The sequence below is a fragment of the Glossina fuscipes genome, unplaced genomic scaffold (assembly GCF_014805625.2).
Source record: "Glossina fuscipes isolate IAEA_lab_2018 unplaced genomic scaffold, Yale_Gfus_2 115, whole genome shotgun sequence".
NCBI lineage: Eukaryota > Metazoa > Arthropoda > Insecta > Diptera > Glossinidae > Glossina > Glossina fuscipes.
Window position 1 is genome coordinate 41,447 of NW_023998458.1, and position 15,722 is coordinate 57,168.

The following is a 15,722-nucleotide window of genomic DNA, read 5'->3' on the forward strand; positions in this document are numbered from 1 at the left end:
TCAATGTGGACCACATCAATTCAGGTTTGTCGGTAGTGCTTGTATCTTACACGGCTTATGGTACAAGCGGAGCCGAAAAACGGATCGAAGGATCTTCTGATATCTGTCTGTCACGGATACATTTCATAAAATTTGGTATCATGATATGTTTTGGATCAAGGACCTCTACTCAAATTGGATGTGATCACATCCGAACTTCGACAAAAAAAAAAAAGTCATTCTGTGAAGTTGCGTAGAGCGAGCCTTCATGGGCTGGCCTTAACCGAACAGATTGTTAAATTGTTTCCAAAATAAAGTATGGGTTTATAAGTTTCTAAAATATGTAATATCTCTCTGTTTAAACATATCGAGGACGGTCATAACCTCCAATGCCATTACATACAAAAACTCCTTCATCTATGAATTCATTTAGCTAAAACAATCAATTTCTGCGATTCGCGTCATTCTTTCATTTAATACTCAGTAGATGTATATAGCAATTGAGGGCTATTTGAAAACCATCTATCATTCTTCTAATTGAAAACAAGAAAAAAATGTTCGCATTATTAATTTTGTACATCAGAGGGAAATAATTTTAAAAGTAATGAGTTATGATAAATATTCGTTACAGGTTTTTATTTACAAATGTCACTGCATTGTTCTTTCCATTCCCACATTGACATGACTAGAATTATAAACGAAAAAAAGAAAACCAAAAAAAAATTCTAGTTAAATGTTTTGAATAGTATCTAATGGCTTAAATAGTTGCCATAAATCATAGATAGGTACAATTGATATGCGGCCTTGAATGCATGAATAATTAAAAAAGATATAGAAATGAAATATATTTGCATTTGAAAAAATCAATTTTTGTTTAAATCAAATTTATGGACATGTCAAAGAACTAATGCCACACACTTATAAATTAATTGTCCGTCATTCCTTATGGATAAAAGCTTTAATTATATCCAACATCTGATTAATAGAGGGGCAGACACAGAGGGAGAGAGAGAGAGAGAGAGAGAGAGATAGAGAGTGGTTTACTAACTGAACTGCTTTGCATGTCTTTACCATAATTTGCTGGCAATATGTGCGAACGAATGTAGTAATAGCATACGGTAGTCGGTTACACACATTTTCCTTAGCTCATATAATTCATATTTAATAGTTAATGTCTAAATATCTAAAATATTGTTTAACACATTTTGCATGGACTTGCATGTCGTTAAATGAAATTTTCTACCAGTCTCAAATCTCACGATGCAAAGGCGCTGCGGTCTCCGTGTAAGCGCATTTTAGAAGCACATGCAAATTACTGGAAAATTTTCACTTTGATAAAAATTGGTTGTTAACGATTTTTTGTTTTTGTTTTAAGAAGACCTTTGAACAAATTTTTATTGATTTTTTACCTTATGGGCGACACAGTTAGCAAACGTTTCTTTAAACTTTTACTTATTGACTTACTTTATTTGTGCCAAACAATAATTCATTTATTTATTTTAGCATTAAAATAAAATTTTTACGACTTTTTCCAACTATGCCTTCCAAAGCAAATAATGATCAGTTATTGTTTTTTTGTTTGCATATGCTAACCATACTATATATATAATGGTTTAAGTTTTTAATGGGCGGATGGTAACTGTAAACTCTTTTCAAGCAAACTGGTTGTCCAAAACATTGCAATAGTGCGTACCACAAAATATTTTAATCGACAAATTCACATATGGTATTTATTTACATGTGTTACACGTTTAACGATCGCTCACATAAACTCGAATGCGTTGAAAATTCGTATTTCTCCGGTAAAAACTCTTCCTTTATACCCGAAATGTGTCTAAGAATATGTTTAAGTCAATATCACATTCTCTTAGCCTTGGGGGCTTTTCCCAGCACTCTACCAGGCGGTAATTCGATTTAGTTGCTGCGTCCGTTTAAATGAGGGACAAACAGCACGTACACACGTTGCTGTTAAAATACGGCGAATTCAGCAGAGCCGTTTAACTATACAAAAATTATCAGAAAAAGGGAGCTACACTTCAGGTGGCACACGCAAGCATACCCTTAGCTTATGAAAATGACCACGTTTGGAACAAACCAGATTAAGTGGAGGGCACTTCCGACTTCCAAAAAACAAAAATTGAAAGGTGCACATTCATGACGCTTTACCTGTACCAGGCAGCTAGCGATTGGCGAAAAGATTGACAACAAATAGGGGAACATTTCCCAGAAAAGGGATTAACACAAAAATGTCACAATAAGGTTAAGTACTCGTAATTTGCTCCTAAGAGGCTGTATAAGCAAAATATTTGCGAAAGTCGAAGTCGGTCGAGTCAAGAGAGTTGAATCGTAGTACATAAACGGACAAGACCAGAAGAGGGATTGCGTATATAATCTCCCTGTAAATAATTTGTAACTAAATCTCTTAAAGGCAAATAAGACCTACGTTAATCCAAAAATCGCAATTCAGTGATACGAACCTAATCACAAAAAAAAAAAAAAAATTAAAGAAAATCGTGAAACTCACAAAAGGGAATTTTACGTAACATTGCTGTCAGAAGTGAAATAGTGATTGATAGTAGAAACAATGGTAAAATTGGGAGATCTAACAGTGAAACAACGCAGAAATGAGCTGAGAGAAAGGACTATACGATCAAGCAATACCAAAATCGAATTAAAACAAAGGCCAATAGAGCAGTTAGAGCCAGAGGGTAAGAACAATTCCGCATTCGACTTTAAATACGATGGTGGGGAAGAGACAGAAGCATGATGAAGCAAATACATCGCATGCCGCACTCATACAATTAATGCAGCAGGACAACAACAAATGGCGGCCAAAATTGATGATCAAGAGTCCAGAACGATAGTGTTCTTGAAATGGTTAATTTGCCGCAAGTAGGTACAACGCTTTCTTGTTCCATTTTCATGCAGAGGCGAATGAAAGACAAGACCTTTCATATATATATGCGAGATTTCATTTATGATACGTCTTTAATAATCTGTAGCCTACTCTAAGCGGCGATCATCTTTTTTATTGGCATAAACCTATTGTTTAACCCTGTCGTGGCAACAAGAAGACTTGTCGCCATAGGGCTATTCGCCATCTGTCACTGTCATGCTTTTCGCAAAAAAGGAGTGTTTCGCGATTAAACTACTGACCGTCCCTATCATGGACATAAAAAGTGTTGCCGCATCCGAATTATCGATCGTCTCTGTCATGGACGTAAAAGGTCTTAATCTTAACTGAGGATAGTATTAAAAGTTTTCATCTGGACGTTCGCTTGAATAGTTAATGATTCCTTGATAAATGACTTCCTGCTACCAGGCATCGCATTCACTATAAAAGTAAACTTTTACTCTACTGTTGGAAGTTTCCACCTATTCTAAAATTGCTGTCCCTACTCCAAATCTCTCCCAATATAATTGTGTCGTGAACTGCTAATATTTGTTGTTTCAGAATAAGACTCGGGTCAACGAAAATAACTTTATCAAGCTATATGGCTTTAAGACCAGATGAACTTACAGCCGAATGGACTTGTATATAAAAAGATCCCAGAGTCACTTCTGTGTTTATTGACTTAATTAATAATAAATTTGAGGGAAATAGGGGAGCGGAACTTATTTTAACCAAACCGTTTATAAGATTTTCGAACAAACACTAATGGATTCAGAGCACTCATAAGAATTAGGGCAGCGAAGAAGAAAAAAGAACTTGCCTTTAGACTTTGTAAGGGCATGTGCCGTCAATTCACGTCAGTTGAGCTTAACTCCTCCAATATCTACCGAAGACGCGTAACTAACGAAGAACGGAGAAAATTGTGAGCAAAGTGTTGAAAAGACTTGTGTCTCCCGCAAAATATTGCCTACAGACAACGCCAGATGCAAACTTGTAGAAAAAGATTTCTCCGCTTAACCTAAAAAGGAACGATGAGTGGGTAAACTCTCCCAGCAGTTTTGAGATGACAGTTTTGTCTTCACAAAGCGACAGCAACCGAGAGATGTATAATACAATATTTGCTAAGCTATAAGAGAATCTGATGCCGAAAACTGCAAGTAACACGAAAGGCGTTGTGAAGATTGCTTTGTTTTTAAAAAAATTAAAATTAATTTTTTAAGAAATTTGTTTTTGAATCTTTGTTTATATTTTCTTAAAACATAAACAGTTTGTTTGGCGCTGTTAGTCGAAATCCAAAACAATTTCACAAAAAAATTTTTGAAATTTATTTTTTAGTCATACGTTTTATTTAACCCATTTAACCGTGTATAGATAAACATTTACATCAGTTACTACAAGTTAATATTACAAGACAGCCAACAGGCAAACGTCGACCAGGTAGGTATGTACGCAAGAAAAACGAACACCACCTCTTTCCATGGGGATTAAAATGTTTGAGATTTTGTTAAAGCACCAAGCGAATATAAACACATACATACACACATTTGCACGCACGCACACAAAAAAAACGAAAAAAATAATTGGTACAAAAATAGGTAAATTACAGCTTAGTGTGAGATACACATACGCACATTTTGTCGTCCGAAATGCGACCATTAAATATAGTATTTAGTAGTATAGTAGCGATTTTTCTATTGCTTAACCATTAGCATTGGTTAATATAACATAGTAGTAGTAATTGCTTGACGTGGATGGATATATCAATCATGGCTATTTTACAGTAAAAGATACTGTAAATGACATGTTTATTAAAAAGAAAAAAATAAAAAAATAAATGAATAAATAAAAATACACATATAAAATGCATAAACTTTGGCATCTTAATGAAAAAAAAAAAAAAAACTGGATGATACTATTTCTTCTTCTTCCATAAATTACGAATTTCAAATTCATAGGCAATTATAAAATGCTTTTATCTCTTGTTGCTTTTGCATAGTATTGCTTAACTGCAATTCTATATTTTATTATTAAATTTTTATTAAACTAGATTTTCTATGTAAATTACAATCTCATCACTTGAGTGTCGAAACAGATGAACAGTTATAACGAGAAACACAACGAAATCTTATTAAAAAAAGCTAACGAACAATAGTTTTGGCAAACGAAAAAAAGCATCCAACAACATGCATGCTGTGAAGGGATTTGCTTATGTTCAATGCCCTTTGTACGAAAATAAGCCAAAGCGCAATTAAATCCATACAAAAAATGACATAGACTTTAAATATTTTAAAGTAGATGATGAAACCTTTACACAATTAACAATAAAGTTGCAAATCTACTGCCAAATGAAATAAAATCGTTAAAAATTGTATAAAAGTTTAAAAAGTCATCCGTATTCTGTTCGCACATAAAGACAAAATAATATAAGTATAGTTATTGGGTTTAATTTAAAAAATATTTCGGTTTTAATATTATCGGGAATAAACAGCCACCTTTTGCCAGTCGCTGTTTTCATCAGCAGCAGCAAACCTGCATTTTATTCATCATAAAAGTTATTCGTAAGGATGGTTGCCAGTCCCCCTTCAAGAAGTAACTACCCAAGAAAGGACTGAATGAAAGACAAAGAAAAAGAGAGAGGGACAGACAGAGAGACAAATAGAAGCAAAGACAGGCATGGAAAAGAGAGAGAATTATATAAACGTCTAAGCAAGTAGAAGCAAAGGAAATGCGTTGACTATTTTACACAATTAACCAAGCGTGGTACGATAGAGAGCCTAGGCTATAAAGCGGAAGACCCCTGCCTTCATCTTCTTAATACCTAAGACAGACGTTTTCACGTTGTCTTCGACAACGTGCGGATTTGAATCTGTTGAATGAACGCCACTCTCCTATTCGTAGGCTAAAGGAGATGGAAGACGAGGCAGTTCCCTTTTTTTCAAGCTTTTGTCTGACAAGCGTAATATAGGTAACGGACGAGACAGTTTAAAGGGGTGCACAATTCCTCATCTTTCACCTATTTATCTATCGTATGCAAAGCGGATGGGAGACGTGGACATATTTCGCACTTAGTCAGCGTGTGCGTCTGCTCTGTAATATAGACGCTTCTTTTTCGAAAGGTTTGACTACTCAAGGCAACAGCGTGCCAGTTTAAAGGACGGCACCTTCCCTGCCTTCGTCCACGTTAGTACAAAGGGAATGAAGTTTAAACGCAGCACATTCTCGGGTGCTTAGAATAACATGGCATGCAAGATGAAGCAATGGTAGAAAAGCGTTTTCATATCTACCTAGTATCGGGTCTCTTATTTGATTAACGCTAATAAACCCGTCTATGCAAGCGGCCAATTTTTATGTTTATCGCTTGCCTAATGCGGCAGTGGCGTAGAGCATTGCTTTACAAGTCAGTGACTTTCGCAGGTTTTTAAAATCGCTAGCCGAATAAGAATCCACGGTATAATCGCGGGAATGCATTATGGATGGGATTGGAAAGACATTTATGGTATAAAGCAAACATAGTAACAACGAGTGAAACGACTTCAACTATCGCGCATTATAAGCTAATGTTATACTTATGCTAAAGAATAAATCATTATTGATTTATTCATTGCACGTACGTTTAAACGACATAACAACTTAAGTCAACTGTTATCAAATCCTCCGAAATGTTTGTCAATTCTATATGAACGTAAGCTTTAAAATCAGTAGAACTTGAGAAGAAAAAATGCTCTTAAGTTATTATGCCTTTTAGCGATAAATGTATTATTAAGTTTTTACGCAAAAAACTTTTTTATAGCATTTATACCAGAAGCATATTACGTCTAATGCTGTAGATTTAAATTAATGATAAGCAATTTATTTAATTCTTAGCTTAAAAAATATGCATCATATGAAATCTGAAAGCTTTTACAAAGCGTTACGTGCATTAAAATGTTGATTAAATTGAAATCTGAAAAAATAGTGACATTAGAGACTTAATTTAAGATTTATGAGCGGATTTCAAAAATTAGAGCAGAAGCTTAATCACTTAGAAACGAAAGAACGCTTTGCTATAAGTTATTAGACTTATGCACACACACACACACAATGCACAGTGTGTTTTATTCATACCGTGAGGGTGTATTAAATTTTGTCGCTTCATTATAATCGACAACGTTTGTGTCAAGTCAAGTTGCTCTATGAAATGTTAATATTGCAAAGCACTTTTGATCGTGCTGTAAGGTATACGCGATAGTAGTGGCATAGATTTAGGTTTATATTTTTTCCTTTAAAGCTGGTTGTGCATCTATAACGAATTGTGGAGAATTTGATTTTCTCTTTTCCCAGATATTACCACCTCGCTTGCGACCTAAATGCTCTTACTTTGTTAAGGACACTTGCAATTTACCTTCACATATATGTGAACATATATACATGCATGCATACATATATATACATGCATGCACATTCGCGCATATAGTATGAACAGTCAAATCTCCACAGATATCGGCAACGTGTACGCATACTTGCCTTGAACACACCTGATTCGACCTTCGTAACTCACGGCTTAAATAATACACATCAAAAACCCTTGCTAAGGAAGGGGGCAATCTCCAAACTCCTAAAGTGACAGAACGGAGATAGCAACCATTGCCGTCACTGCCAGCCGGACAAAGTTTATGCAACACTCCAATATGTAACGGCCTACAAGCATAGAAATTCCTGGAAGAACCATTCTAAGCTGTCAGGAAGGAGAAAACTAGAGGGAAACAAAGAACTCTCTGTGGCAATCAGGTAGCCATCATTTTTCAGAAGCCGACCTACGTTCTCAAGCCAACAAAATTATCATACTTGTTTTCAAACTTAGCTATAGTTAATGATCTTTCACCGATGAAGGTAAAGAAAAAGACGCAAAAAAGGCGAACAAAAGAAAGAAAAAATTCGATCGAAAGAATTGGATCCTGACGGCCGATATCGATAGTTCGCGAGGTATTATGCATGTGTGTTTAATTATGTTCGTGATATGTCAACTCAATTAAGAATTATGCCACTGACTGTGTGTTATGTGCTTGTAGAACAGCAATGAGATCAAGTTATACAAAACTATATTGACGCCACAGTACGAATCATTATCAATGCGTTTGACGAAAATATATTTGTTCGCCCATCCAGTTGTCGCACGTAATAGCACTGCACCGTCCTATTTATAAAAATATTCGGCAGTAAATTATCGTTTCAGTCCCTCAAGCTTCAAGTATATGTCATAGCAGAGAGCATGCAAGCACGCGTAATTATTCGTGGGATCCTGACCGTGATAAGTTAGGTCAGATACACATACCACATATGCACGATTGATCCATGACGGAACAGACTCTTTAAGAGCTTTTTTTTTATTAAGCCAGCCTATAGGCAAACATTAGGATTGGAATAGTATTATGCAAGGATAAAATATGGCTTGTTGTCAATTTCACACAGAAAGAACACACACGTGATTTACTGTTTCGTCCTTGTTTTAAAAGGTCCTTCCTAAGTCCTTACACAATCAAATACGGTTTGATTTAGGAAGTTTACTTTTTCAATCCGTTGCAATCTATCTTCTTTTACTGTATGAATGTCTTTAACTTCCTATGGAGAGCTGTTATAAGCAATCAACAAGAACCTTTGTTTCTAAGAGATGTTATGACGTCCATGGTACATAAATGTCGCCATTCTTTTTAGGGTTATGGCTATCGAAACATTACAATTTGCTTAAGTAACTTGTGAACAAAATAGCGTTTTGTAGTTACCTCTTGAAGTTGGGAATCATTTTTCATTCGCTTACCAAATGTTATTGAAAGCACACACGCTAGCCTTCATGATCATCAATTAAAAATGTACTCTTACGGAATGCCATCGATCAAGACAAATTTGAATGCAATAAAACGTAGGAAACAATGCTCAGCTGGCCATCGTTTGAATCGTTCAGATAGATCCACATGCAACAATGGAGATGTCATTGTAATAAGATAATAAAGTCCACATCATTTATGATCATTCGCTATTTCGCTTTGCTAAGACTTTAGTCTGAAAGAGTTTCTACGTTAGTTAGTAAGGCCGTTTGTGCCTCCGCCCACAACTATTGGTATTTCTAAAACGGCAAATATTAACTTTGCAAACGTATCCTTGGAACGATGGCAGCGATCGTAAGTTGCTCATAAAAACGTTCAACATAAGTTAAAAAACCAAAAAAAAAAAAAAAAAAAACAAAAAAAAAAAGCTTAAAAAATTAACTTTAATTAGCTTTAGAATATTTTTTGCAATAATGTGCATTTTATGCATAAACCTCATATTTGTTCGTTTAATGAATTTTTTCTTGAGCGACATTTTAACGCCGCTCTGCTTAGCATGGATTGCAAAAGAATTCATAAAAATGCAACAAAAAATTCATAAAAAGCCTAGAAGTGATTGTTGGTGGGTTTTGAAATTTTTCCTTTCAAGAGATGTTATCCATGATTATATGGATCTTTGACCTTTTTATCACCTTTAATAAGCGTTGGCAAAAAAATTTACTATTATTTATTATGTTTTATATTAAAGCTCAACATCATTGTGTTACCAAAGCATCATAAGGCATTATTTGCTTTTTATTTATTTATTTTTTTTTCACTTTCACTATCTAAACACAATCATTTGAAACATAAATATTAATTGTGTTCGTTGTTTCTGTTTCTATTTCCATATTTGTTTTATACTACGGTTATAAATAAGTGTAAAACAATCTTATAATCATCATGATATTGAATATATTTTTCAATCAATTTATTGCTGTAATGATAAACCATTTGACACCTAAACGAAAACCTTTATATCGTAGAAGCATGTAAACTGAGAGAAGAAAAAGAAAAACGTGCCGTCAAATAATTCATAAATTACTTCGTGAAGAAAAGCAAAGCGAAGAACGAACAAGCAAACCAAACGCATCCAACATGTTTTCATATTGAAATCTCACGAGTTTTATGAGTGTTCGCTAACAACTCAAGAGTCAGTCAGTCAGTCAGTCAGTCAGTCAGTCAGTTAGTCAATCAGTCAGTCCGTCACAGTTGACATGCAAAGCAGGTAAATACACGATTTGTTTCGTTCGTATATTTAAGTGAGTGTTTGAGTCTGCGTGTCTGTTAGGAAGTGTGAAGCCTTTGGTTTTAAATCAAATACTTATTATGCTATAAGCAAGTGATGGTAAAGTAGCTAAAGTAACATCAACTAAATTATAGAGTAATAATACTAGTAACAATAACACAACAATATTGTTGAACATAGTAATACCGAAAGAATATATAAATAAATAAATAAATACTCTACCGACTGCTGTGCATCTGAATTGACTGACTTTGAGATGATTAATAATTGCATGCTTTTGCATTCTGGCGCAGTTTGGTAACAGTAACAGTAACAGTAACAGTAATAGTGTAACAGTGTAACAGTGTAACCGAACGGAAAACAATAAACGTTTTCTTGCAAAGATCTTTTCCAAGGTTTCCTTTTACACGTCAACGAACAATGGGAATTAATTTTAATAAATTTGTTTTATTTCTTATTTTTCACACAATTGTTGCTATGTTTTTTTTTAAATTTTTTGTTACATTTTACAGAATATTACTGCTGTCGACGGCCATATTAGCGCCATGTTTAATAAATGCACATTTTCATCATTTCGGAGAGGCCATAAACACATCGCCATTGGGCTCAGAATGTGCGCTACTGCTCTCCGGGCCAGGACGATCCTCAGTCTATGATTACAATGTCAATTTGTTTCGCGGCACTTTGTAAGTATAATTATATCTTCAACATTTTATTTTCTTTTTCTTTTAAAAAATATTACGAAAAAAAAAAACTCGAAAAGCAACAATTCACTCTCATTACAATAATTAAAAGGAATTTGGCTTCTTCTTGTAATTCTCAGACTAATTAAAAACTTAACAAGCTACTGGTAATAAAGCCATTCACTCACTTTCAATGACTTCAGAACTGCATTTTTCGGAGACAGGCAGTGCTTAGAGTGGAAAATATTATGTAATAAAAAGTAGGGACCCTATAGTCGGCCCGATTTTTAGATATCCTACGCCGCTTCGCCTGGAACAGTTATTCACTTTTCTTGGTTACGCATTATTTTCTTGGATCATGTATACTTTTCGTGGAAGCCCACACGTTAGAGGAAGGCCGAAACATCACATGGCGTAATCCACATTTATCAAACTCAATTAACCTTGTAAAGATTTTGTTCATTTTCAGTTTCACTCATAAAAAACTAGAAATTGGACTTTTTTCTATATAAAGACTAGCTTATCATCATAACCCCTATATATTTGGTAGGGTCCGAAAAATAGACCTACGTAATCCAAATTCCCTACCCTTACTTTGCTTGCTAAATCACTACTATGGACAAATTTTCATCATTAAATGCTAGAAAGTAGAATTTTCTCATAAGACATCTTACATGGAGTGGAGTTCAAGGAGTAGACCCATCTGCTTCAAATTTAGTCCACTTCATTTTATGCCAAATTACTACCTTGAACAAATTTTCTTCATAAAACATCAACAATAAGACTTTTTTTATTAGCATTGAAAGGTCAGCATATCCTGAGAACTCTTATGTACGGTGATATCGAAAAAAATAGGCTTACGTTGTTCGAATTAGCAAGGTTGATTTCTATGTCAATTTAGTACATCAAATATTAAAAATCATTCCCTTTTATCATATAAAGATTCAGATAACTGGAGCATATTGGTCAATAAGTCCAGGAACTGACACATATATATCATCTCTTAACAAAATGTCCATACCATTGAGTGACAACTGTGAGAAAATTCCCTGTAAAAATACTAAGAGCTATTCTTGATAGTTGGATAGTGAAGTTGAACATGACGAAACGAAGTGTATTTATTAGTTTGAATGGAGATATGGGCCGAGGAAAACTTTCCTTCAAATGGATATCGCGTTTCTTCAAGATTGCAAAAAACGCACGGTGTGGTTACAACGGCCAAAACGCATGAATTGAAGTTTGAATTGCTGGCCCACCAGCAATCTGGACCAGGCCCTAACAACCACTATTTGTTTATAAATTTTGAAAGCTTGCTCTAGGGAACAAGCTCAGAATTAAGTTATTGACGTTGAAATCTAGTTTCAATTTTTTGACCAAGCATTCTATTAAAAAATGTTTTCATTATTTAGTCCCGAAACTTATTGACCAACGATTAAAATAAAATAAATAAAATTCATGCCTTTCGACTCGTGCATTTGAATGACAATGAGGCTGTTAAGGCAACAACACGCAACAATTCATTAGGATTTCCAGTGGCACCATTTGAGGTATGTGCCGCTGTTGTAGTATCACTTGGCGTTACGTAATACGCACGCGCACATTTCGACTAGTTTTGAGACGTTAAAGGGATTTCAAATTAAACACCAATTTTATCGTCAACGCACAATCATTATATGGCTATTTAAGGTAAATCTAGTTCATAGTTGAAATTGCTGTGTAATCCGATAAAGAGAAAAAAAAAAGACAAAAGGAGAGGGCCGAAAATAGAGATAGATAAGAAACAAGAGCAATTAAAAAAAAGCTGCTTAAATAATGCGCAATAAAAATACTGCATGAGATAGATAGACCGACAGATATATAAGCAATTACGAGAGCGGACGCCGCGCGTGTCAAGCAAACATCATAAAACAATTTTCGTAAACTATTTGAGACAAGTTATGTGTCAACAACATCAAGCAATTGCTACATGCGTTGATTTCTAAACAGTTCATGAGGGGTAGTTTAAGCTTAATAACGGTAACGGTGTGCATCTGTGTGTGTGTGTGTGTGTGTGTGTGTGTGCGTGCGTGTGCGTATACATAATAAATAGAAGCATTTGTCGTTGCATAAACAGGATTAACTTAATAGCTTCGCATAACGCTAGGCGCACATGCGTACGTCCGTACGATTGTAAATTTTTGTGTATTTTATACAAACTTCAAGTTGAACGCTAATAAATGCCAATCAATTACCCTTCAGTTGTGAATAGTGGATGTTTATGACGAAAACACTTGTATTTCTTAATTTTATTCAATTGCATGTTTTTACATGTTCGAGGTCACATTTTAACTCTTTTCATTTATTTATCTTTTTGTTTTTATTTTTTTTTTTATTTTCTTCTCTTTATTCATTTAATTTTTATTTTATTTTTACAATTTCCAAAAAAAAAAAAAAAAAAATATATATATATATATATATATGTTTTCTTGGTTTTTCCGGTATTAAATATTTCAAAGATTTCATTTATGTGCATTCGTATCAACTGATACATATGTGTGCGTGCGTCTATGCTTGTATATATGTGCGTGCAGGTATTTCATTAATTTAAATTACGTATTGGTTGTGTTACTGTTTTTTATTAAAACTTCCTGTAAGATCGGGTTTCACTCGATGTATAAATATTTTAGTTTTTTTTTTCGGCAATTTTTTTCTGTCCTATCAGATGTTTGGATATATTAAGTTTATCGTACTGGTACTTCACGCAAAAAAATGATCCCACAAACTAGATCAATAACTGCAGGAATAATTTGAAATCTGAATGTTATGCGCCTTTGTTAGTTAGTTGTTAGCTGCCCCGTCCAAGAGAAACCAAAAAAGTGAAGCAGAGATGTCAGAAGGCTTTGTGCTCTGTTTTTTTCTTTTCAGATGAAAAAATGCAGCTTGCAAATACGCCTACACGTAACTTGATGGGTATCCAAAATTCGCTTTAAGGCGGATAACCACTTTATTACTTGTTTTCTTTTTTTTTTATTATTTTTTAACATCCATTTTAAGTTAAATCTTATTTTAATTGATCGTAAAGAAACAAATCAACAAATATAAAAACATGTGCGTGTATTCATGTTATTCTCGGATGTCGTAATATACGAAAACATAACCAGCCTCAACCAAAGTTTAACTTGATTTTCTACATTAAACCGCCTCACAGGCATCAGGCCACCAACACCATCGCCCATTATTATCGTCGTCGTCATCATCATTATTGAGTGCGTACGTTTTCTGCTATGCATGGGTGTTACCGGCACCTGTAGTCACAACTACTTCGATCCTATACAATAACAACGACAACAACCACCAGAAAATATAAACGTATCATTCTCTTGTATCTGCCTTGTTGTTGATCAACCTGCCAAAGTAATATGATTATATGGACCCCTGTTATGGACAAATGAAATATTTACTGTATGTACGTATACGCACTTGAGTGCTTGTCAAGTTCAAGCACTTTTTTCTGCACAAAATAAAAGACAAAAAAAAACAAAAAGCAAAACTAACTAAAAATACATAAATCTGTCAGTAATCACAGGAAAAAGTTATTATTACTTTTTATGTGTGATATATGGATATAAACATACTCAGCCATACAGAAGTTGGCCTTAGTATGTAGACATTAGAAAAGAATGGTTTAGAGAGAAAACGAGAGGTCATGATACGAAAAGGCAACTACTTAGCATCAAAAATTGGAGGTGAGCAAGGCCGATTACCGAATACCCTTCCCATTTTATTTAAAATATTTACTTATCTATTTCGTACTAAAATACCAAACATTACACTTTATCACGCTGCGACAACTTACTTCTTATGTGAACCCTCCCTTATACTGAGAATTGTCCGAAAAGTAGGCCTATATAATATGAAGAACTTTTATCGCGATCTCTAATCTCTAGTTTTCGCCAACATTTACCCTATGACCACATAACCTTTTCTTTCTCTCTTAAAAAACCTAACTCCTTATAAAAACGTTTATAAGAGTTTATAGTGATAATTAAAATAACAATCCCTGCCATGTTCCATATTTCCCGAATCCGTTTAGCGTACTAAGCGATTGGTTTCTATCAATTTTTGTCGGGAATAGTTAAACAGAAACTTTTATTTTTTATAAAGTGGATATTAATACATCATCGTAATGAGTTTCATGAAAGTATCCCAAAAATTATGGCCAACAATACGGACAGAGAAAATGATTTTGAACAGTTTGTAATAATATAAGAGCATTGGATAGCAGATGGATAGCCATTTTGGGCCTCTTCTGGTCTCTTTGCTTGTACATGACCTTCCTTAATATATTCAGAATTCTACAATTCTAGTATTTTCAGATGAAAATCTAGCGATTGGCTTATATGTAAGCATCATTTGCAGGATGATTGGAATAATCTGGTCACCTGGCCGGAAATTAACGACTTACGAGCAAATGTAAGCATTTGCCATTGTTCTCGATAAGCTTGCTGCCTATGTCGTACGTACGTTCTGGAGTGTTTACCGTACTTAGAAATCATCCTTGGCGCGAAGCTGAAGGTGACCGTGCATATTGAGGATTCTGTTAATAAAACTAAATCTCTTCTGAGTTTCATTAAAAGGGGGTCTAAATAGTTTGATGATCAGATTATTAGACCAATCCTAGAGTGTTTAGTCGTGGTGTCGATACCTATGTTATGGTTGCTACCTGGACCTTATTGAGTCCGTCGAACGTCAATTTCTACTTTGCTAACTAGCTTTGCTCTCTAACGTTTTGCGTTGCGTAGCCCGGCTTAGTATCCGTCAGTGGCGCTAAGCCCGTACAAAAACAGGTTGAAGCTTCTTAATTTACCAACGCTTCAGTCAAAAAGGGAAATGTTCGGGCATAGTACATATTGTTAAATAAACCACGGGTGATATTTCCACTTCGCCCTTATTGGATCACGACTCCTTCAATGTTTCGTCAAGGATTTTAAGACCAAATGAATTTAATATACGGCCTTCTATAATGTCATTGTAACGACGTTAGACAAGCAATAATTAGGAGGTTTTCAGATACGGATCGGCAAACGCTTGCACAGCGT

General features: G+C 34.6%; 1 protein-coding gene across 1 annotated transcript in view; it reads left to right on the forward strand.

Annotated features, from left to right (window-relative positions):
* Positions 1 to 15,722, forward strand: part of LOC119640086 (peroxidase) — a 65,690-nt gene that overhangs the window by 27,948 nt on the left and 22,020 nt on the right. Inside the window, exon 2 of the mRNA XM_038037877.1 lies at positions 10,474 to 10,647. Coding sequence (XP_037893805.1) covers positions 10,474 to 10,647 — 174 coding nt within the window. The remainder of the gene's footprint in view (positions 1 to 10,473; positions 10,648 to 15,722) is intronic.